Source organism: Mandrillus leucophaeus, unplaced genomic scaffold, assembly GCF_000951045.1.
Source record: "Mandrillus leucophaeus isolate KB7577 unplaced genomic scaffold, Mleu.le_1.0 Scaffold466, whole genome shotgun sequence".
NCBI lineage: Eukaryota > Metazoa > Chordata > Mammalia > Primates > Cercopithecidae > Mandrillus > Mandrillus leucophaeus.
This window is the reverse complement of record NW_012104987.1, coordinates 496,090-519,300: the sequence shown is the minus strand read 5'-3', so window position 1 is coordinate 519,300 and position 23,211 is coordinate 496,090. Positions and strand designations below refer to the sequence as shown.

Below are 23,211 nucleotides of genomic sequence, written 5' to 3'. Positions count from 1 at the left end.
TATTAATGAAGCATAGAGATGAGGAAGAGCAATGGTGCTTAAAAATGAAAGGCATGGAACACATAGAAGGTAAAAGTCACCGGAAATAACTTCTCTATGAGGGACTTTATATCTTTTTGTATTAGCAGCATGATCCGCCACTTAGTATCTTAAGATACCATTACCATGGAACCCTGTGCTTTCTTCATTGTAGATCCACAGCAATCACGGCATTTTCTCTTTTTTTTTTTTTTTTTTTTTGTCTCCACCAAATCAACTTACTCTTGCTGAGCATCATTCTTCATTAAGATATGGCTTTGGGGCCAGGAATGGTGGCTCATGCCTGTAATCCCAGCACTTAGGGAGGCGGCGGCAGGTGGATCACTTGAGATCAGGAGTTCAAGACCAGCCTGGCCAACATGGCAAAACCTTGTATCTACTAAAAATACAAAAATTAGCTGGACATGATGGTACCCACCTGTAATCCCAGCTACTCAGGAGGCTGAGGCATGAGGCTCACTTGAACCCAGGAGGCAGAGGTTGCAATGAGCTGAGATCACACCACTGCACTCCTGCGTCGGTGATGAAGTGAGACTCCCACTCTAAAGAAAAAAATAAATATATATGGCTTCTAATCCTTTAGATTATAGATCTCCTATTTACAGTAGTGTTGTGTTGAGGTCTTTTAAAGGACAAGGATCGTGCCTCTTTTGCCCTCTTTACACATCTTGTTCTTGTTAGTTAAGCGTTAAGCAAAATTGTCAACATAGCATAGAAACACAGAGGTTGGAGTTAGGAATAGAGAAGGAGCTGGGAGCATTTAAAATAGAAAGCCAGACCCAAGTAGCAGCACTAGAGCACAGGGTATGGAGCCTGAACTTGAGACTACATAATATTTATGGCAAATGCGAGATAAAGGTGGGAAAGCTATTGTTTTTTAATGTCATGGGCCACCAAATGAATGGACAGATAGTTAGATGAGGAGTGACTGGAAATGACACAACCATTCGGGAAAGAATACAAACCCAAGTTAGCAAAGTGATGTTATTAAGAGGAAAGCTTGGCTCCTGTGTTTAAAAGCTCTCTACTTTATTTATTATTAGTTAAAAAAAAAAAGTCAAATCACTCCTGACACACTTTACCACTGATTACAATCCACTCGTGTGTCCCAGGCCTTCAAATGAGAACCAAGGACTCTGCACAATCTCTTAGCTTAAGAGAGGCGAGAACATGACCACTGGAAAGCTGGTGAATGACAGTAAAGAGGAAATGTGTTGATTTCCATATAAGATGTACTTTACTGTTCATTAATAATTATTAAAAACAAGTTTCAGCCAGGTGTGGTGGCTCACCGGGGCAGGAGGGTTACTTCAGGCCAGAAGTTCTAGACCAGCCTGGACAACATCACAAGATCCCCATCTCTACAAAAAATAAAAAGTTAGCTGGGTGTGGTGGCATATGCCTGTAGTGTGCCACCAGGAGGCACACTACAATTGAGATAACAATTGCTGAAGATGGTATTGAGGCTGCTAATGATATTAAGTGCAAAAGTCCCAACACAGTGAATAGCTTATCAAAGGTGCTATTAAAATTAGTACCATTGGTGCTTTAGAAATTACTGCTATTACGACCAGCTACTCAGGAGGCTGAGGTGGGAGGATCACTTGAGCCTAGGAGTTTGAGGTTATAGTGAACTATGATCATGCTACTGTACTCCAGCCTAGGCAACAGAGCAAGACTCTGTCTCTAAAAAAATATATAATAATAGGCTGAGCATGGTGGCTCGTGCCTGTAATCCCAGCACTTTGGGAGGCTGAGGAGGGTGGAGCACCTGAGGTCAGGAATTCGAGACCAGCCTGACCAATAAAATGAAACCCCATCTCTATAAAAATACAAAAATCAGCCGGGCGTGCTGACAGCCACCTGTAGTCCCACCTACTCAGGAGGCTGAGACAGGAGAATTGCTTGAACCCGGGAGGCGGAGGCCGCAGTGAGCCAAGATCACGCCACTGCACTCCAGCCTGGGTGACAGAGCAAGACTCTGTCTCAAAAATAATAATAAGTTGCATAATGATCTCAGAAAAGCTAAGAGTGACATGCTCATATCCAAATTCTTAATCACTAGTAACCATTTGTCATTTTCTCCCTGATTGTGACCTCTCTAACAGGAATAATGGAGTCTACAAACTTTGGGGATAATTATTATAATAGATACAGTTTCAATCCTAATTTTATAGTCCAGACCCATAATCTCTTATCTACAATTCTGAGACCCAAAAACCTCAGAAACCAAAAGCTTATTCATATTTTTGTGGCAAATTTATCTGTCAGCGAAACTCAACTTTCATGGGGCTATGTATAGTCTTTACTCATTCTATAGTGTGAATGTTCATATACTTACAGAAATGTCAATGTGTTTGATTTTTCCATGCTATGTCAGACTCTTTTGATAGTGTTATGCTCCATATTCCTGTCTGATATTGGAAACGTTCTAAATTCTTTTTTTTTTTTTTAATTTGAGACGGAGTTTCACTCTTGTTGCCCAAGCTGGAGCGCAATGGCACAACCTTGGCTCACCACAACCTCTGCCTCCCGGGTTCAAGCGATTCTCCTGCCTCAGCATCCTCAGTAGCTGGGATTACAGGCATGCGCCACCACACCCGGCTAATTTTGTATTTTTAGTAGAGACGGGATTTCTCCATGTTGGTCAGACTAGTTGCGAACTCCCGATCTCAGGTGACTCGCCCGCCTCAGCCTCCCAAAGTGCTGGAATCACAGGCGTGAGCCACCATGCCCGGCGGAAGAGTTCTGAATGCCAGAATCCATCTAAGCCCTAAGAATTCGGGGTAAAGGATGATAGAATGAATGGCTGGCCGACTGAACCATTTATTCACTAGCCCTCCTTCTGCTCTGTCTAGAACCACACAGATAAATCCAATCGTTTGTTCATGTAATAAATCTGATATTTAAGGTTAACTAGGAAGATTCTACCAGGTTTTCTGTTGCCCTGACATAAATCCTTAGTCCTGTTCATTGTTTTGGAGTCTCTTGGACTTTTCTGATTCATTTAGCTTCCCGCTCACCCTGGGCTTCATCATCTGATAGTTCAGCTGTACCAGCACTGGTACTATGATTTATGCAACAGATTCTACCTCTCACTTCTCACCACTTCCCAGGGTCGTCAGGCCAGACTCTTCACACCTCCTGCTCTGGGAAAAGTTCTCGAAGCTGGACTACTTCAAAATCAATATTCCCCAACCTCAGGTAGATTCTCTAAGGAATGGATATCCTGAGACAAATCTAGGAAGCATTAGGGCAATGGGAAGTCAAGACCATTTTCATTCCCATTTCCGTTTTCGTCTCTAATCGTTCCCCATACTGCCACCTTCCGCATTCTTCAAACTGTAAGCACCACTTCCGTGTGCTTCACTACGAACGTATGACTTGTCCGCATACTTCCCTGGGGTCCTTCAGTATGTACTTACTAAGTGTCTGTTCTATACCAGACAGTGGAGCTGTGAATACAACCAAATTCCTGCCCTGGTGGAGCTGACGTTATAGAAGGGAGGTCCAGACCATCGATAAGTATAGAGTGAAGCTCCAAGGAAAAACAGAGCAGGGCAAAGAGAAGACAGCTAGGGGAGGTGGTTTATTGTATTTCAGTTACCCAGACAGTGCCTCTGAGTTGATGTCTAAGCAGAGACTCGGAGGTGAGGGAATAAGCTAGTGGATATCTGAAGAAAGAACCTTCCAGACAGATCGAGCATCGCATGCAAAGCTCAAGGAAGGAGCATGTTTAGTCAAGTGTCCAAAGTGACTGGAACAGGAGTGAGAGTTGAGAGGTAAGAGAAGAATTCCGAGAGGGAGCACTGGGGCCAGACTATGTAGCCTAGTGGGCCAAGTGAGGTCAGGCCTTTAATAAGGAGGGCATCGAGGAAGAACCGTGCACACTACTGCTAGTGCTAGAGTAAGAGAGATGAGGACTGAGAACTGACCTCTGGATTCGGGATCGTGGGTGAATGAGTGATATCCACAAGAGCAGTCTTCTGTTGAGTGGTTAGGGACAGATTTCTGATTAACTGGGAGCCCAGGACGCTGGCGCAGTGACTCTAGGTAACGCTCTTGAGGCGTTTGTATATGTAAAGGGTCACGATGGAAAGAAAGGCTGGCAGGAGGGCAAAGGGATTAGGGTTTTGTTTTCGTGTTTATTTTTGGTGGTGGGATAAACAGCATATCTGTCACTGGATAGAAATGATCCAGTAAAGGAAAAATTGTGACCTTTGTTCTCTCTTAATATGTGTGTTTCCTTGATTCATTCCTGACTTGTATCTCCCCACATCTTATTCCTTAATTAAGCCATTCTTCCTCTTGCATAATACCAAATTATTATGATACAAATAGCTTTGTTGTACTCTTTTATGAGTTTTACAGGGAGGAAATTGCATAAACTCTCTATAAACTAATTTCTATGTTTAATAGCCCTTAAGTTCTCCCACCCCATAGCCTGACCAAAAAAGTCTTACTAAAAAAAAATAGGATACAAATGATCCATATACATCATCCTGGCTAGAGAAGTGTCATAAACTCCGGTGTTGTTAGAACCAATAGAGCTTAACTTTATATCTCACTGGCTGTAATACAAAACTTTTCTGAGCTATTTGAAAAAAGAAATCACTAAGATTAAGAAAATATCTTAACACAGGTGGAAATAGTAAAAGGATGTTTGCATGAAAAATGTCAAATGTAATAAACAGCACTATTCTCCGATAATAAAAGATGAATTTGGCTGTCAGATACAATTTTATAATAGCTTTGACCATCATGTACGGCAGGAGTATTTTTTTTTAATTTACTATCGTTAGATTTGCAGAACCAGTGATTGTTGTTTTACTATTTTGTTAAGGAAACCTAAAACATCCTCAGAATATACAGAAAGAATATTCATTCTTCTAGGACTGAAGGGCATATCTAGTGAGCTGCTTTGGTAAATACCTTGAAAATCCAAGTCTGACATGGAATTATAATCATCTCTACTACAAGATGCAGAAGAAAACCAAACACTTTTTTTTTTCTAAATCAGATATTTAAAAATATTAGTGATGACCAATATGATTAGAAGCTTTAAAATCCTAGCATGTATATGAACAAAAATATTACTATTTTCAGAGACTTAAACATATCATCTGAGCATTGAAAAAAGCTCTTAATAGTACCTTTCAGATTTCTCATCTGTTTTCAGATCCTGTATTAGATTCCTTGAGAAAGATACTCTAAATTTTACAGAATAGAATTCAGGCTCTTTATTTACAAAATGGAGTGTGAACCTTGCTGGTTACTCATCTATCCCCCTCAAGCAATTGTATTTTCCTTCCTTATCAACACAGACTATCACAGTTCTAGGATTTGTCTGAGATGCTAGCCACCTCTGACTGCTTGCTATTCACTGGAGACTCCTGTGATTGTGATTTAAGATTGTAGGCCAGGCACAGTGGCTCACACCTGTAATCTCAGCACTTTGGGAGGCTGAGGTGGGAGGATCATGAGGTCAGGAGTTCGAGACCAGCCTGGCCGATATGGTGAAACCCGTCTCTACTAAAAATACAAATATTAGCTGGGTGTGGTGGCACGCGCCTGTAGTTCCAGCTACTCGGGAGGCTGAGGCAGAAGAATCTCTTGAACCCAGGAGACGGAAGTTGCAGTAAGCTGGTATCATGCCACTGCACTCCAGCCTGGGCAACAGAGTGAGACTCCATCTCCAAAAAAAAAAAAAGATTGTAAAGGAAGTATGCTAACTGTCCTTTCTTCTAGATTTTTCATTTTTAGCCTTGTATGAGATTAGATCACCAAAAAACTACATTGGCATACTTGAAGTGTTCGCAAGCATTACCCTCCTCAGAAATGCTTTCACCAAGTTAAAGTTTCGTCTCAGTTTTTATTGAGGATTTGTGTAGGGGGAAAGAATTGGCCATTGAAAAATGTCTGTGTCTTCTACATTTCAGATTTGTACTGACTACAATTCACATCCTTTATTTAGACAATCGTGTCAAAAATTCCTCCTAGAAATTAGAATCAGGAGAATGTGGTGGTTTTTTTGTCTTCTCCAGATGAGTCTTACATGCTTTTCTTTTTCAAAGATGAACACTATAGCCCACTGTGTTTCCATGACTACTTTTGCTTGAAAAGAGTTCAAAATTTATCCAACTATTCAAGAGAACTTCTCCTCTATATTTGCTAAAAGACATGCATCCACTTTTCTAGTTTCTCTTTTAAAGTAATATCTTCAGTGTTGTAAAAGATTCAGTCTTTCAGAATCAAATGATTGTAGGCCCAGCGTGGTGGCTCACGCCTGTGATACCAGCACTTTGAGAGGCCAAGGCGGGCATATCACCTGAGGTCAGGAGTTGGAGACCAGCCTGGGAAACATGGTGAAACGGCATCTCTACTGAAAATACAAAACTTAGCCGGGCATGGTGGCAGGTGCCTGTAATCCCAGCTCCTTGGGAGGCTAAGGTACAAGAATCACTTAAACCCCAGTGAGCCAAGATCATGCCACTGCGCTCCTGCCTGGGTGACAGAGCAAAATTCTTCTCAAAAAAAAAGAAAAGAATCAAATGATTGTAAGTAAATAGAAACATAAATAAATAAAATACATGTAAGTGAATATAATTAACATAAATACATAACGTATATAATATGTATTAAATATAAATGCATATATTGATATAAGCAAAAAAGTAAATAGAATACTTAAAAGATACTGATGATTACATATTTATTAAACAATATAAATACTGTTTTTGTTTGCTTAATTTTCCCAAACTTTTTGCTATGTTATGCTGCCTCCAAACAGAGGTTCTCAAAATGTTCTCCTGGGCAAGCATTGTCACCATCAACTGGGGACTTGTTAGAACTATACATTTTTGAACTCCCACTCTGGGCCTACCGATTATGGGTGTAGAAACCAGCAATCTGTGTTGTTTTTTTTTTTTTTTTTTTTGAGACAGAGTCTCGCTCTTTCACCCAGGCTGGAGTGCGGTGGCCCCATCTCGGCTCACTGCAAGCTCCGCCTCCCAGGTTCAGGCCATTCTCCTGCCTCAGCCTCCCAAGTAGCTGGGACTACAAGCGCCCGCCACCACGCCTGGCTAATGTTTTGTATTTTTAGTAGAGATGGGGTTTCACCATGTTAGCCAGAATGGTCTCAATCTCCTGACCTCGTGATCCACCCGCCTCAGCCTCCCAAAGTGCTGGGATTACAGGTGTGAGCCATCGCGCCCGGCCGCAGTCTGTGTTTTAACAAGTCTTTCAGGTGATTCCTACACACAGTGAAGTTTTAGAGCCACTGTTCTGGGTCTCAGGTAATAAAAAGGTGCATACAGTTCAAACCACAAGCTCTCCACTTACCTGCATTCCTGCCTTGCTGTTTGCGTGCCTTCCTTCTTGCATCCTGTATTCCCGCTTTTTAACCTTCCTATGTATGTGCGTTGTGAGAGAAAATAGTGCAATGATGAAAGCGAAAGCTCTGGAAGTACATGACGTATGTCTGGACTTGAACTACTATAAGTCGGCCACAAATTAGTGTGTGATCCTGAACAGGTAATTTGACCATTTTAAGTGTCAGTTGCATCATCTGTAAAAGTTGGATAACAACAATATCTGCCTTAGGGGATTATTGCAAAATTAAAGGAGATGGTATCTGTAAGCTCTCTTGGTTCCGCATTTGACCCATTATAAGGTCTTAGTGTTAGCTACTAATGTGATGAGCCAGCTGCTGTGCTGGGCGTGGAATGGAGGGAGAAAGGGCACTCTTGGCCTTAAAGATGCTTACATTACAGTGTCTTTTAAGATGCTTATTCTGTGGGTGTTCTCTAAAGGGAAATGGATATTGAATTTGGGAAATAAATTGCAAGTCATCTATTCAAATCTACTTTCCACTGTAGGAATATCATTTTCATAGTAATAATGGCTAGACATTTAAGCCCATGATTTTCTCCCCTTTATAGTCCTAGTGTGATGTGGAGAGTGCAGACTCTGGAGTTAACCACATCTGGATTCTCTTTTTCATTCTTCTATTGAGTGACCTCAAGAGCCTCTCCGTGCCCCAGGCTGCTCATCTCTAAAACAGGATGGTGGCATCACTCATGTTTGGTCACAAGGTGGTCAAATGAGATGGTGCGCATGATGTGCCCGCTGTCTCTGGCACACCACCGCCCCACTGTAAATAGTCACTGTCTTCAAATAAAAAAGCAACCCAGGCCTTTTTCTGGGTATCTATGAATGCTAGGACAGCTTTCCCTGTTCTCAGATGAAAACAATATCTATATAAATTTTACCAGTTGATTATGCTTCAACCCTCCTCAATGAGACACTCTTTAAAAGAAGGAACATAACTGTATATAAAGTCAATCTGTTATCTTCTTTGAGCATGTTTGTTCATTGTAGATTCATCTAAGTACCCTCTCGTGTAGCCATCATTTCTCTATCTGGTCCACAGACATCCCGTGAGAGATTCTTTAAATGATTTTTTGGAATAAAAATATATTACATGTATGTCTCCTAACCTAGGAGTTAGTGAGGCTAGGTTGACATGATTTCTTGTTGAATCCTTACAGTCTCCTAATGGTCATATATTGAAGACATTAGTCTTCTATAAGATGGAAGAAAACATAATGCCCTAAATATTTTGTAACTTTAAATTTTATGTACATTCATTCAAACTAAATTGTTATGTATAGATGAAATTATAGCAGCAAATCAGTAAACTCAAAGGTCAAGTCCAATAAAATCCTTAGTAGTTTACTCAAAATGTGAATTGGGCATGCAGACACATCGCTGAAGAGTTCACCAGAAGAAGGAGGCAAAAAACAAGAGATTTCGATCTAAGCCTAGCTGTTTACCAGAATTTATCTCTGTGATTTTTTACTGTGCATCATCATCCATTCATTTAGTCAGCTATTTTTTAAACATCTAGTGAATACTTGCCTGTGTGAGCTTTAATGTAATGCCCTGGAAATATAAAGATGACTATACGTGACTCCTGAACTCAAGGATCTTACTATTTAGCACAGCAAAGAGACAGATAAATAGTCAGAAGTCATCTTGAAATTGAAAATCTGGGGGGAAAAAGAGTATGTGAAAGCTTAGAGGATTACGTAAATAAGCTTGCCTGGAGGGTCAGATATGTTTCCTGTAGGAAGCTAATTTTGAGCTTAACCCGAAAGGCCTCATGGGAGAGCACAGGAAAAGGAAAAATGAACAGGCAGTCCCAGGGGAACAGATTAGCAAAGATGTCCCTTAGGAGTTGGGGGTGCTTCTGTATTGCTGGAGCCCAGGGAACATTGCAGAGAATAAGGGGAGATTAGGTGAGTTGGAGCCAGACTGCAAATGGCCTCGCAGACTTCACTAAGGAACTTAAACAATTTTTGCTTGGCAAATGAGTAAGTGGCTCAGATGATTCCCGTGTTTGTAAAGGATGGATTAGATTTCAGAGTTGGAGGCCAGTCTGCAGGCACTGGTTCAGGGGACATGAGAAGCTAGAAAAACAGGGACAGTGGAATTAGAAAGGTTGAGACAGATTTTAATGTCATTACTGAAAAATAATTAACAGAACTTGTTGACTATTTGCATATGCATAGAAGGGGCGGGGAAGAGGGAGAGAAAAGATTCAGAGGTTTATCAAGGAACGGGATGGATGGCTTTGACTGGTTATGCTCTTAACCAAGGCCCAGGAACGTGAGAGGGAGGAGAATGTCCTCTAGAACCTGGAGCTCAGGAGAAAGGTCAAGGCTAGAGGATTGGAGCTCAAAGTCTTCACCGCAAAAGTGGTAGTGAGAATTATAAAGTGGAAAATTCCTGCAGATACTATGGAGTCCAGATTAGAGTCCTGGAGGGAAAGGATAATATTTGAAAGGAAGCTTAATAAATGAGCAACAGAAGCGATTAAGGAAACATGTCCAGAAAGATCGCTGGAAAACTCCGAAGTTCTCTGAAAACTGAAGGATAAGCGAGTTGTCAAGAATTAGGGACCAGTGGCCAGGCCTGGTGGCTCGCGCCTATAATCCCAGGATTTTGGGAGGCTGAGGTGGGCGGCTCACCTGAGGCCAGGAGTTTGAGACCAGCCTGACGAACATGGTGAAACCCTGTCTCTACTTAAAACACAAAAATTAACTGGGCATGGTGGGGTGCACCTGTAATCCCAGCTACTTAGGAGGCTGAGGCACGAGAATCACTTGAAACCCGGGAGGCAGAGGTTGTAGTAAGCTGAGATCATGCCACTGTACTCCAGCCCGGGTGACAGAGGGATACTCCATTGAAAAATAAAAATTAAAAATGAGGGATTAGGGACTAGTAAACCATTTCAGAGTCATGAGCATGCTGGAGGGTAAAGACTAGAAAGCAACAAGTAGATTTGCCACTTAAAGGAGGACTGGTGGCTTTCTGTGACTAGACATAGAAAGAGGCAGATGTGTGTGATGATTTGTATGTGTGTACAATTTATTTGTTTTGTTGGTTTTAAAATGAGTGCACAGCAGCGTTCATCCACACCCATCATTACTAATCTATGGCCGTTCTAAAATTATGGGGGAAGGTTCTTCCTTTCTCAGGGAGCTCCCCCACGTGTCACAATGTTCTGCATCTTATAGAATCTTAGACAGTCATCAAAGAGATTCAGCCCGCAGGGAATTAATGTGATTGGTCAAATGTGTTTTCTTATGAGTAAATGATCCTCTCAGCTCTTTTCACCCACATATACCCCACACAAAAAAAAAATGGTTTCAGGAAATACAGATACACAGAATATCTGTGCATTAATTTTATGTTCATGGGAGGAATACATCTGTGGTTTTCGGAACATAAGTATAGATACTTATCTAGCTGTCAAGGAGTCCTAGATTTTGGACTATGAATATTCTGTAAAACTCAGCTCCTATTGTTGACAAAAGTGGCAGGCTTGCTGCATGTGTTACTGTGAAGGAAGGGGAGTACGATGTCTGTAAGGCATCCATGCTGGCCCCGGACCCCCAGAGAGCTGGGGCAGACCCCTCTGGACCCCACAGCACGATGTCTTACTTCTGCACTCTCCATTACTGAGCCACTTAGTCCCTCCAGGGCTGACACTTGCATGAAGCAGCTCAAAGATGGTTTTTTGTTTTTTTTGTTTTTTGTTTTTTTTGAGACAGAGTCTCGCTCTGTCACTCGGGGTGGAGTACAGTGGCATGATCTTGGCTCACTGCAGACTCCGCCTCCCGGGTTCAAGCGATTCTCCTGCCTCAGCCTCCAGAGTAGCTGGGATTACAGGCGCCCAGCACTGCGCCGACATTTCTCTCCTAATAAAGATGTATTTTTCTCTACACTCTCCCTACCTAACCCCAGACCCATTTACAAAAAATTAGCCAGCATGGTGGCGGGCACCTGTAGTCTCAGCTACTCGGGAGGCTGAGGCAGGAGAATGGCATGAACCCCGGCTAATTCTTTGTATTTTTAGTAGAGATGGGGTTTCACCGTGTTTGCCAGGATGGTCTCGAACTCCTGACCTCATGATCCACCCGCCTCGGCCACCCAAAGTGCTGGGATTACAGGCGTGAGCCACCGTGCCCACCCCAAAGATGTTTTTAAAGCTTGATTTGCTTTGTGTTAGGAACTACTTTGTGCTCATTTGAGTTGTGATTCCTAATCATTTGGGGTGCACACGCAGTGTTTTCTCTGAGAAAGTCAGAGATTCTCAGTGATGAAATTTATAAATAGGTGCCTGAGGAAGCCTTGTCAGTTTTTTTTCTTTGAGATAATGATAAGTGACTTGGGGTTGATTTTGTTTCCAGTATATCTCAGGGGTTTTGTAGTTCTGTACGAGGGTATTTTAAGTCATGAGGTGATAAAAGAGAGAACAGAGAGCTAGGAATAAACTTCCCCAAATCACCTTTCATTCCAAAAGACATCAAATAAACTTCCCCAGGTCACCTTAATTCCACAAGACATCTAAGAGTTTTGTCTGTACCTGGAGAGAAAGACCCACAGCTCCTAAGTGGACTCTTCTAACCAGCGTTTGTCTGGAATCTTCACCACCTCTGTCTCTCCTCCCCACACACTCCCCACCTTATGCCCTCCCTCTGTGTGTGTGTGTGTGTGTGTGTGTGTGTGTGTGTCTTTCTCTTTTTTCTCTCCTTCTACTTTTGGGTAAAAAAAGCTTTAAATTTGTTAGCAGACCCGATGGTGGTGTTTTAGTAAAGAACATTGTGAACTGGTAGTAATAATCATTATATCTGCTTTTAGTGTACTGTTAGCAGATCCGTCTCTGCTCTATCAGGCCCTCAGACCTGTGACATCCCAGCTCCACGTTGCACTTAACCTCTCCTAGGCTGGGAGATTCCGTTGGCGAACAGGGCTACTTCCAGCAAGCCGAACTGCAGCCAGCAGGAAATGAAACCGTCTGCCACAGATACTTATTTAGACCAAGTGATTAACGTTTAGTGGCAGAAAAGTGGCTCCCTTTCTCATTCGATTGAATGATGAAAGCATGTCTGTTTCCTTGATAAGGCTGTGGCCAGTTTGGCGTTCGGTCTGAAAGGTGGATGAAGATATTCTGCCTGCAGAGCGGGCTGCAGGGATGTCTGCTTTCTTTTCTCTGTGTCTGTGCCAGAGTGTATCTCCCTTCTTCATCTCACAAACTGTTTTTAAACTTAATCACACTGAACTTTTTGTATATGTTTGCCTGACAATAAATGGGTCTGGGGTTAGGTAGGGAGAGTGTAGAGAAAAATACATCTTTATTAGGAGAGAAATGAGAAGCCACTGTCGTTGTTTAAAATAACCCTTAGTGTAAATGAGCCTAGTTATAGTGAGGCCAAAATGGGAGAAACTTTTCGTTGGTTTGGAAAAATACCACAATAAAAATAATAGGAATTTAAAACGAGTTTTAACAAATTCTGTGATAAAAAGTATTTTTTATTCTCTCACATATTCCCCTCTGATTTTATAAACTTTAAAAATATTCTAATTTTCCTAGACTCAAGTTTTTCTTTGCTTAAGAACTTACTTTTATGCTTAATGCCCTAACCAAGTGAAGCTGTTACCACTTAGAATGTTTACTTGTAAGGAATAAAAATTCGTATAGATGTTTCAAAATTTATTTAGCTTCTCTTTCAGTTACATTTACAACTTTATTTTTGGAAAATAAATTTAGTATAAAGATGTTTCTAAAGGTAAATTTGAGCTTAAGTTTTACTCATTAAAGATGTTTTGTTTTCATGTGGTCCTTTTTGCCCAAGATCTAGAAAACAGTTTCAACTGAGAAATAACCTTATAGTCATATTCCTCACCAAATGCTTCACACCTCCCAGAGGTAGTTCTCTGTAGCATCACAAACTCTGTCATTACCAATTAACAATATCACACTTTTTTACCTTGATAAGCTTGAATTTCAGGTTTTATATTCATTCCAGCATTACTCTATCTTTATGGGAACCTGCTGAATAAGCTGATTGGATGATACAATATCTTAGAATCATATATTCTTTGAAATATGGAGCCGTGATTCGCTGCCTGTCTATAAGGCAGACTTTGAGGCTTCCCTAACCTTCTAGACGCTACTGCGAACAATGAAGTATGTGGGAGCTGGGGGCTGGGGAGAAGCCTGCGACCACTAAAATTACTGCCTGCAAGTCCAGGAACTCCGTTCGTTTTGTTAGAAACAAACTGGGAGTCTTACTGCTCTAATTTGAGGCGCCGTTTAACTTAGTTATCTGGCTTTCTCTAGAGAAGACAGAGATTGTGAAAAGGAGATAGAGTTTCTGCTTAAGGTAGGCATGCTGGCTCTATCAGGAAGTGATCACAGCCTATCATCTTAAGAAGAAACAGAAGACATAAAAAGTACAAACAAAGCCAGCAAAGTACAGTGCTGGATTAGGGCCTGGGCAGGCTGCCTTATATATCTCAGGAGGCCTTAGTCCTTAGCAGGGTGGCCCTGTATTACAGCACATTACAACAGTGACGTGTCCAATGATGAACATGGGCCATCAACTAAAAGTTAAATCATTCCATTTCTTTTTTTGTTTGTTTGTTTTTGTTTTTGAGACAGAGTCTCATTCTGTTGCCCAGGCTGGAGTGTAGTGGTGCGATCTGGGCTCACTGCAAGCTCTGCCTCCCGAATTCAAGCAATTCTCCTGCCTCAGCCTCCCGAGTAGCTGGGATTACAGGCACCCACCACCACGCCCAGCTAATTTTTGTATTTTTAGTAGAGACGGGGTTTCACCATGTTGGCCAGGCTGGTCTCAAACTCCTGACCTCATGATCCACCCTCCTTGGACTCCCAAAGTGCTGGGATTACAGGCGTGAGTCACCACACCAGGCCTTCCATTTCTTTAAGAGAGAGAGAAGTTGAATTTGTTTCAAGAAAGAGTATTCAAAATTGGTTCTACAAAGATAGGTCCGTAAAGGGGCAAGTTTCCATTATTTGGGAATTACACATTCTTTGAATAATCTCACTGTTTCTGAGCATTGCTACAAGGAAAGTTTGCTTCGAGATGAAATTTGCTTTACTCATGTTGGTCACCTACTCTGTTTGCCAAACCTGATTCCATATGCTCTTTGGTTATTTCCCATAATGAAATTCTCCCTTAAAAGATACAGAATGCCACATATTATTTCATGACTCTTGGTCCTCCATGTAAGGAATGAGGACTTGCCTTTGAAATTTATTCTGCATAGTTTTGTTCCTGAAGTTTCATAGACAATAAAAGATATAGTAAAATATTAAAATAAACATCAAGTTTTATAGACGTTATCTACCATTTAGTATCCATCGCTTCCATCTAAAAGATAATGCTACATTTCCTGTTTTCTAGTCTCTGCTTTCTGTGTTGTTGTTTGATTTTTTTCCCAAAGTCACTAAAAATGATGAATGAGGTTTCTTTTCATTATCATTTTGCTCATGTTTTCCTTCTGTTATCTGGGTTGCTAATTAGAAGTTGCAACTGTTCAAACGAGCCTGTCACAGATGCCATCTTAAAATTTTTACTTCCCTTTTTAGTTCTCTTATAGGGTGAAATCTTGATTCACAAATGCCCTGTCAGTCCCCCTTTGTGTGAGTGCATCGACTAAAATATATATATACACACACACGTATACACACACACACACACACACACACACACATACACACCTTCATGAATCATGCACAGGAGCTGTGTCTCTGGACAGCATCCATAGACCCCCACCAGGATTAGAAGTTAAACTCAAGTGCAGACACAGTTTGGAAGCCTTTTGACCATCTTCTTCAGCCCTGCTCTTGTTTCCTCTCTCAGTATACACTTCCCTCTTCAAGGTGATTGCTTTCTCATTCTACAAATGAGGTATTGTCCCTCTTTTTACTTTCTCCTCCTTCCCACACAGGACATATTGGTCATTTTAAGTTATTGTTTGAAATGTTATCTCCACCATGCCTTTTCACTTAAAGCCTTTCAGGTCTAGTTGTGACACGAACATCTTTTTTCTAGTTAGTTTAGGAAATGCTGGGCATCGCTGTATGAGGAGTGAGGCAGGAGAGAAAGAGGAGGGACCACGTACAAACAGTTACTCAATAGACTCAGAATGGCAGCTGCTGAAATCTGCCGCCGTAAACCAAATGGAGAGCCCAAGTAGGAAGATGCGAATGTTGGCAGCTGGCTCAGGCTGTCTTTGACTTCTCCCTCATTATTTTTCTTATTTCTGCCAACTCTGGCAACACATTCGACCTCAAGGGATGCATTCCTTTTTCCTGCTGAAAGTGTGGAAAAATGTCTTGTTGTCAGAGCTTTGTTGAAATAAAATTGGCTTTTGAAAGCAGCAACATTTGCTAGGAAGCTTACGAGGAGTGAGACTTGGGAGCAAGTTGATGTGGTTTGGGTTTGCGATCCGGTACAACGGCGGGGACTGAGGAGGTGTCGTTGTTCTGGGGGTCTGTCTGGCAGCACCGCTGGGGCTTCAGGGAGTGTGAATGCCTCAGTTCCAGGGCACCGTTTCTCAGGGTGGTCCTTACAGGCCAGCTACACCGGGTTCTGCTGGGCGCCGCTTCTGAAAGCATCCCGGAGTGACGAAATCAGAATAGCTAAGAATTGGCCTAGAGAGCTGCATTTTAACAAATTCTCCATGAATCTCCTGCTCCGAAATTAGAAGAGGAACTATATTCAAGGTTCTGGGACTCAGTTTTCCAGCTGCCCAGGTCATTTATGTGTGCATAGCCAGAGGCGCTTAGGGTGAGGTGACTGACTCATCCTAATCACACACATGAGAAACCGAGGCATATACCTGAAAACCAATCGGAACTTTTGCCTGCATACAGGAATCCTATGGCAGCAGAAGGGAGAACTGTTCGTAGTTCTTGAAGCTCAGTTTCATGTTTCTTAACTCTTACTCAACCTTTATATGTTATTCTTTCGTGTTCAATCCATTTTCCTTTTCCAAGAGAAGTATAAACGATTAAGATGTGTCTGTTAAACAAGGCTCGGCAGTCAGCTTGCTCCAGAAAGATCTCTGTAACCCCTGCCTACCCACCCAGGATCCTCCTCCAGGACACAGTTGTACCTTATAGGAACCTAGGTGGTTGCTCTTAATGCAACATTGCCATTTACTTGCTCATGAGTGTCTTCCTCCTAGTGGACATTGATATAGTAGACATCTCCTACTAGATCATTGTGCCTGTAATATTGAGCTGTGCCTAGTGCTGGACCTGGAGTTAATGCTTCAGAAATGACTGAAAAATGAATGGATGAGCTGAAAGATCTCGTGAGGCCTCTGATGTACATTCTCCTCAATTTTTGTGGTCTCTGCCATAAGGAATGACGGAATGTTTTTGTGTAAAATTAAAAATGTTTGTATTAGGCTCAGCTTCTTGTGATCCTTACAAAAATGTGTTTTGAGAACAAAATAAACAGGATTGGGAGAAAATTAAGATGCTTTGAGGATCTAAATACTTGTAAAGTACATTTTATTTGAAAGCCACGAAATGCTTTAAAAAGCTCCAAGTAAATGTAAGAGGAGATCCACTGGATTTTGGCTAAGTACTGAAAAAAAAAAAAACAGTTTCCTTAATTCTCTATCCAAATACTTCAACTTAAATTTACTGGTAGCTGTTTCAGAGGAAGATGAGGACACTGCAGTCCTTAGTTTGTTATAAAGAAAATGTTTTTATCTTCAAATGTTTAGAGGAAGGATTAAAGACAATTTATGACTTGGGTGAAAAGTAATAAAAGTGGTAACAATGAAGTATCTTCTAAGTTGTCATCGTTTTCTGGAATTACTAACAATATCAACCAGGCAGGCATTTCATATCTGAAAGGAATTACTTTCATTTGTTATGCTTTAATATAAACTATAACATCAATCTTATAGCTGCAATACTGAGTTGTTTGTTTCATTCTATTGTTTAAAAAGAGGAATTGATTTAGTTGTAAAGGAGATGAATTCTGTCATTAGATCTTTTGCCACAGGGATCAAGAAATATATTTATAATTCACTTCTTTCAGGAAATGAGGCTGTAATGTCTATATGAAATGCATTTTATTAAGATCAAGGCATAGTCTTTTTGGTTTCTCCAGAAATAATTCATTTTTAATTCCCAAGGAAAAATCACAGTAATAAAAAATAAGTTTTGCCTGATAGATTATCTTCCTTGTCATAGCTCTCCTTTTTATTAAAAAAAAAACCCAGTTTATAGATTTCTTACTATTTGTTTAATTAAAACAATAATAAATTGTATAGCCTTTTACAGTGCATAGAGAACTTTTTAAATAAAATTTTACTCAGTCCTTGCAACTCTGTGCAGTGATAATGAAGATAATATATAATGAAGCCTTTTCACTCTTTGAGGGAATGGTGAGGTTCAGGGGTATAAGGACACTACCGGTGTCAAAGAGCAGAGCCAGAAATTCATGCAGGACTTTGCTCCAAATAGCATCTTCTTTTAACTGTACCTCTGGTGAGTTCAGTGTTGTTTTCCTTGTCATATATGCTTAAGGAGAAATATTATTAACACTAAAATGTTATTACTGCTCACTCTCTTGTCATCCATTAAATGATTGGTTCCCATGCTAGGTGACGCTCAGTTTTTAGAGACGGCTCAAGTATTTATTGCAAGGGATTTTTATGCTTGAGTGTGTGTGGTATAGGAAGTTAATCTGAGAAAATTTGAAGTAAGCATGGCATGTACTTTTTTTTTTTGAGACGGAGTCTCGCTCTGTCGCCCAGGCTGGAGTGCAGTGGTACGATCTCAGCTCACTGCAAGCTCTGCCTCCCGGGTTCACGCCATTCTCCTCCCTCAGCCTCCCGAGTAGCTGGGACAACAGGCGCCCACCACCATGCCCAGCTAATTTTTTTGTATTTTTTTTTAGTAGAGACGGGGTTTCACCCTGTTAGCCAGGATGGTCTTGATCTCCTGACCTCGTGATCCGCCCTCCTCAGCCTCCCAAAGTGCTGGGATTACAGGCGTGAGCCACTGTGCCCGGCCGTCATGTTAATTTTTATGTGACACTTTTTTTTTTGGCGGGGGGAGGCAGGGGAGAGAGTCTCACTGTTGCCCAGGCTAGAGTGCAGAGGCACTGATCACAGCTCACTGCAGGGCATGCCCGGCTAAGTTTTTATATTTTTTGTGGAGTCAGGGACTCACTCTGTTGCCCATGCTGGTCTCGAACTCTTGGGCTCAAGCAATTCACCCGCCTTGGCATCCCAAAGTGCTGGGATTACAGGCATGAACCACTGCGCCCTGGCTGTGATACTCTTTAATTATTCTAATGCTTCTAACTTATATCATGGTGCCAATCCTATTTATGTAACAGAATCAATCTCGTATACTCTCAGCTGACGATGAGGGGTATTTCATTATTTACTTGTGTATAAGATTCCTTTTATATAGGATGAAATGCATACACACTCTGCATAGAAATTCTGATGTGTTTGTGTATTACTCCATTCAATCATACTATGATTCCAAGTTAAGAACTCCTAGATAAATGAGCCTCTGTAGTTGTAACAGTTTAGGCTTTCAATTCAAATGTCAGATAACATTCTTCTGTGTATTATATTATTTTCTCCAATAATTCAAATCTTAGTTGAGGTTTGCTCGCTTACTATAAGGTAGAATGAGGTGATCTAAGTAGGTTTTGCTTAAATACATGTGTCTTCTTCCCATCAGAGTAAAAGAAGCCGAGGAGGTGTGTAGACAGAAGAAGGGAAAATCACTTTATAAAATAAAACCAAGACATGATTCTGGAATTGTAAGTATTTCACTTTACTGATTTTTAACTTGTTATTTTCTTTGGCTTTTAAATCCTATTTTCGTAATATATACAAACTCATAATATTTTAATTATTTTTCTACTAAGTGTGCATAAATAAGGAGCTTCTGACTTCAAGAATCTCCTTTTTCTTATGCCTTTAATCAGGCCCAGAAGGCTAGGAGTCTTGATATTCGTTATTCAAAACTTAAGAATTAGGCTGTGGGTTGTGGCTCATGCCTGTAATTCCAGCACTTTGGGAGGCCGAGGTGGGCGGGTCATGAGGTCAGGAGATCAAGGCCATCCTGCCCAACATGATGAAACCCTGTCTCTACTAAAATACAAAAAAATAGCCGGGCATGGTGGTGTGTGCCTGTAGTCCCAGCTACTTGGGAAACTGAGGCAGAGGAATCGCTTGAACCTGGGAGGTAGAGGTTGCAGTGAGCCGAGATTGTGTCACTGCACTCCAGCCTGGTGACAGAGTGAGACTTTGTCTCAAAAAAAAAAAGTTAAGATAAATCTACTGAATCTACTGAGGGTGTGCATTTATGTGGATATGTGCATGTTGGCAGGGGCAGGGTGGGGAGACCATCTTTCACTTTCTTTATTACACACAGATCACGGCACAGGCTGTATTTGAGCCATGAGTGATCATTATAGTTGGATTAGCTCCACTGGGATCTGAAACTTGCTGGGAAGTGCCAAGAGCAGTGTGACACTTTGCACAGGGTGCCCAGGGTGCCCAGACCCCGTTTATATCCACAGATGGCTCGGCAGGGTTGGCTACCGGACAGTGGTCAGTCCAGAGGCAGAGTTTAACAAGCTCATTTAAGTTTCATGCTGGCCCATTCCCCGCTTTAAAACAAAATGCCAGCTTGTCCACCCTGGGAGGGAAGGGCTTGGGTGAAATGACAAGGCTTTTCCGTGTGATACTGAGGATGTTTTGTTGACTGCTTTGAGGGATTATCACTTGGTACCACAGTGCAGGTAAATGATGCTGTTTTAAATGAAAAGTTGAGTTAGGCCTTAAGGTAGGACCATTCTAAATTGAATTAGTCTAATGTAGTCTAAAGGGAAAAGACATTAAAATCATATCCCAAGTTGGATATGATTAAATAGCCCTATTTTTTTAAGTTAGGAATTGTATCTTCATTTAGAAGCAATGATCCCTTCAGTTTCTCTGTATCAAAATGATCTTATCTAATGATAACTACTACGTGATAGCTCAGCTTCTTTTTTGCTCCTGTCTGATGCCTCAATCTTATAATTGCATTGAATGAGGAGGAATGGTTACTTATTAGTTAACCTCAATCCTGCTATTGTAAGTACAGAAGATGATTAGAGTACGTTTACCATGAAGTGAAGCAGCTACTTCAGTTTTCACATTTATGTATTTGCATGTAGGACTGAGGATGAGAATGATGAGTTTGACACTCTTTCGTATTGGTTAGAAGTTAAATTTTTAAAACTTTTTTTTCCTCAAAAGTATTTGGCGATTTGTCTTGAAAAAAGTGGTCAAAGATAACACAGAACCCACTTATATTTTTTTTCCTTTATGGATTGGTAGATCTTTAACCTTGTCCCACAGAATTTGATCCAAATAAAAAGGTCCTTTTTACGCTACTCTAAACTCTTCCCATTTTTAAAAGTTCTTTCTAACTATAACTTTTATCTGGTGTATTTGTTTTCAGAAAGCAAAGATAAGCATGAAAACTTGAACAATGAAAAGCAGAATGAAAATGAGTCATTGCAACGACTTTCACAAAATTCAGCTGACCTGAGGGTGGGAAGGAAACTACCGTCATTCTGCTCATGTTTCTTCTTGACCTCTTGCATAATCTTTTTGTTTTCTAGACAGTTCACTAATTGTTGAATTTTACTGTATATTCATATAAAAATACAAAAGTACTAGACCAGTGGAGAATTTGACGCCTTTTCTTTTTGTAAAAGTTTATGGTATTATACCGATAGACCAAAACAGCATGTATAAGAGGCAGTATCTGCACTAATTCTGAACATGCTAAACATTAACTAAAATTCCCTGTTGTGAGAATATTCCTCATCACAGCAAAAACACTTTCCTTTCTACTGACAACCAGTCCACATCACAGCATTTAGACATATGGGTAAAATGTTATTTCTAGTGAATTGTTTGTATCAGTTTCATGTCTACGTGTAAATTTTCTATTTTAAAATTTGAGTACCATTTATAATCAGTGCTTTCCAAACTCTTGGGTTGCTCTCCATAGCTATATATTTGTGAAAGAAGATGGTCATTTTTTTACTGAAGTCATACAATGACTTGAGTCAGCTCATAATGCAAAACGTGATGGTTTTGTATGAGCTGGGTTTTTGGGTTTTTTTTTTTTTTCATTACTTTTAATGATCTTTGTTGCAAGTTACAGTTGTGGATAAAGGGGAGAATTTATTGCTCTTGCAAATCAATTATGGAAAGCAACTTAAGAAAAACAATGTTCTAAATCATAATTGTTTGTATTTATGTAAAGTATGGTCTCTTACTTTTTAGTTTGTAGTTTAAGTGCAAAGGAACAGTAGTGGTTATTTTCCTGTTGTTTTGTAGTCTTCCTGTCCCCTTCAGTCCCTCCAGTGTGTATATTACCATTCTCCAATGAAATAATAGGGCATTTAACAAAGATCGCTATGTGCAATACTGTATTTAGTGTTTCTATTTCAATTTTTCTAGGATGTTAATTTATATGAAAATAAAATGAATAATAAAAGAATAAAGATACTTGCAAAATACAGCTGTCATATTTAACATGGGGTGGGGAATAAGAGAAGGAGGGAAAGTAAGTTAGGCATGCTGCATATTCACCTGCACAAAAAGAAAAAACAAATGTGCCTACACTTTCAGGGACTTAAGAACTTAAAGCCCATCAATGACACCTAAGTAAGAAATTCTGATAAAATATTTATTCCTTTGTGGCTTGAACTAGGATCTCTTCCCTGATCTCCCAAAGACCTTCTGGTCATTTTCAATCGGATGCCTCACCATGCCTTAAAATTCATCATGTGTGAATTGAAACTCAGCTTGTCATCTTCTCCCTCCGTACCTGCTCGTTCTTGTGTATTATCTATCTCAGTGAACAAAGCCACCGCTATTCATTCAGAAACCCAAGTTCATCTTTTGACATGTTACTTATCGCAAATGCATACATTTGTCTCTGTCTTTTCTATTAAAGTCCTAGTTCAGAACCCTCATTAATTCATTGCTCTCATCTTCCAAGATTTGCCCTGCAACATATTTTTAAAATTTGAATCTACCTTTTTCTAAAATACAAATCTGCTCATTTGAATTTCCTACTTGAAGCATTTTAGTGGCCACATACACTAAGACATGTGGCCTCAAAATATTATCTAAGTCTTTAATGTGGCTGACAGAGTCCTAAGCGGTGCCTACTTACCTTTTGAGTTTAGTGTCTTGACTTAAGCTATCTTGAATTCCAGCCTCCAGCCAAACTAAAATACCTCTAGACTAATTTCCTTTCCGCATGTTTTCCCTCAGCTTGAACATTCTCAACATCTCATGGGTTCACTAATGATTGTATCTGAGTTTAGAAAGTGTTTGTTCCAGGACATCTCTTGACACTGGTCTCCCTGTCTCCTAGTGTGTGACAGACTCACTACATATTTACTCATGAAGGCACAATAGCAGTGTTAACTATGCCAGATGCTTCAGGGTACAAGCAGGTTGAAAATGGAATGAAGTCCCTTGTTTGCTGAAAAAGGGTAGTGGTAAACACTAAGGGTAGTGTTAAGGAAGTAGAAAAGGGAGGTTCAGTGCAGATTAATTATAATGAAGACATTTCAGTAGCTCCACGCTCGGAAGACTTTTCTGTCGTTCAAGAAACACTGTGCTGTGAGTTAAGAGTTTGGATTTTTCCTGTTTCCAAGTAGAAAAATAAGATGAAATATATTTTCAAAAGTATAGATGGAGGGTCGGAGGTGGGGGTTGCAAGAGAGTGCATGA

At 40.6% G+C, this 23,211-nt stretch overlaps 1 protein-coding gene across 1 annotated transcript in view; it reads left to right on the top strand.

The window, feature by feature from the left end:
• FMN2 (formin 2) overlaps nt 1–21,981 on the top strand; it is a gene marked incomplete at its 5' end in the record, with an annotated part of 438,038 nt that extends 416,057 nt beyond the window's left edge. Inside the window, 2 exons of the mRNA XM_011995030.1 lie at nt 19,139–19,220; nt 20,912–21,981. Of these exons, the coding sequence (XP_011850420.1) occupies nt 19,139–19,220; nt 20,912–20,938 (109 nt within the window). The remainder of the gene's footprint in view (nt 1–19,138; nt 19,221–20,911) is intronic.
• Between the last annotated feature and the right edge of the window lie 1,230 nt (nt 21,982–23,211).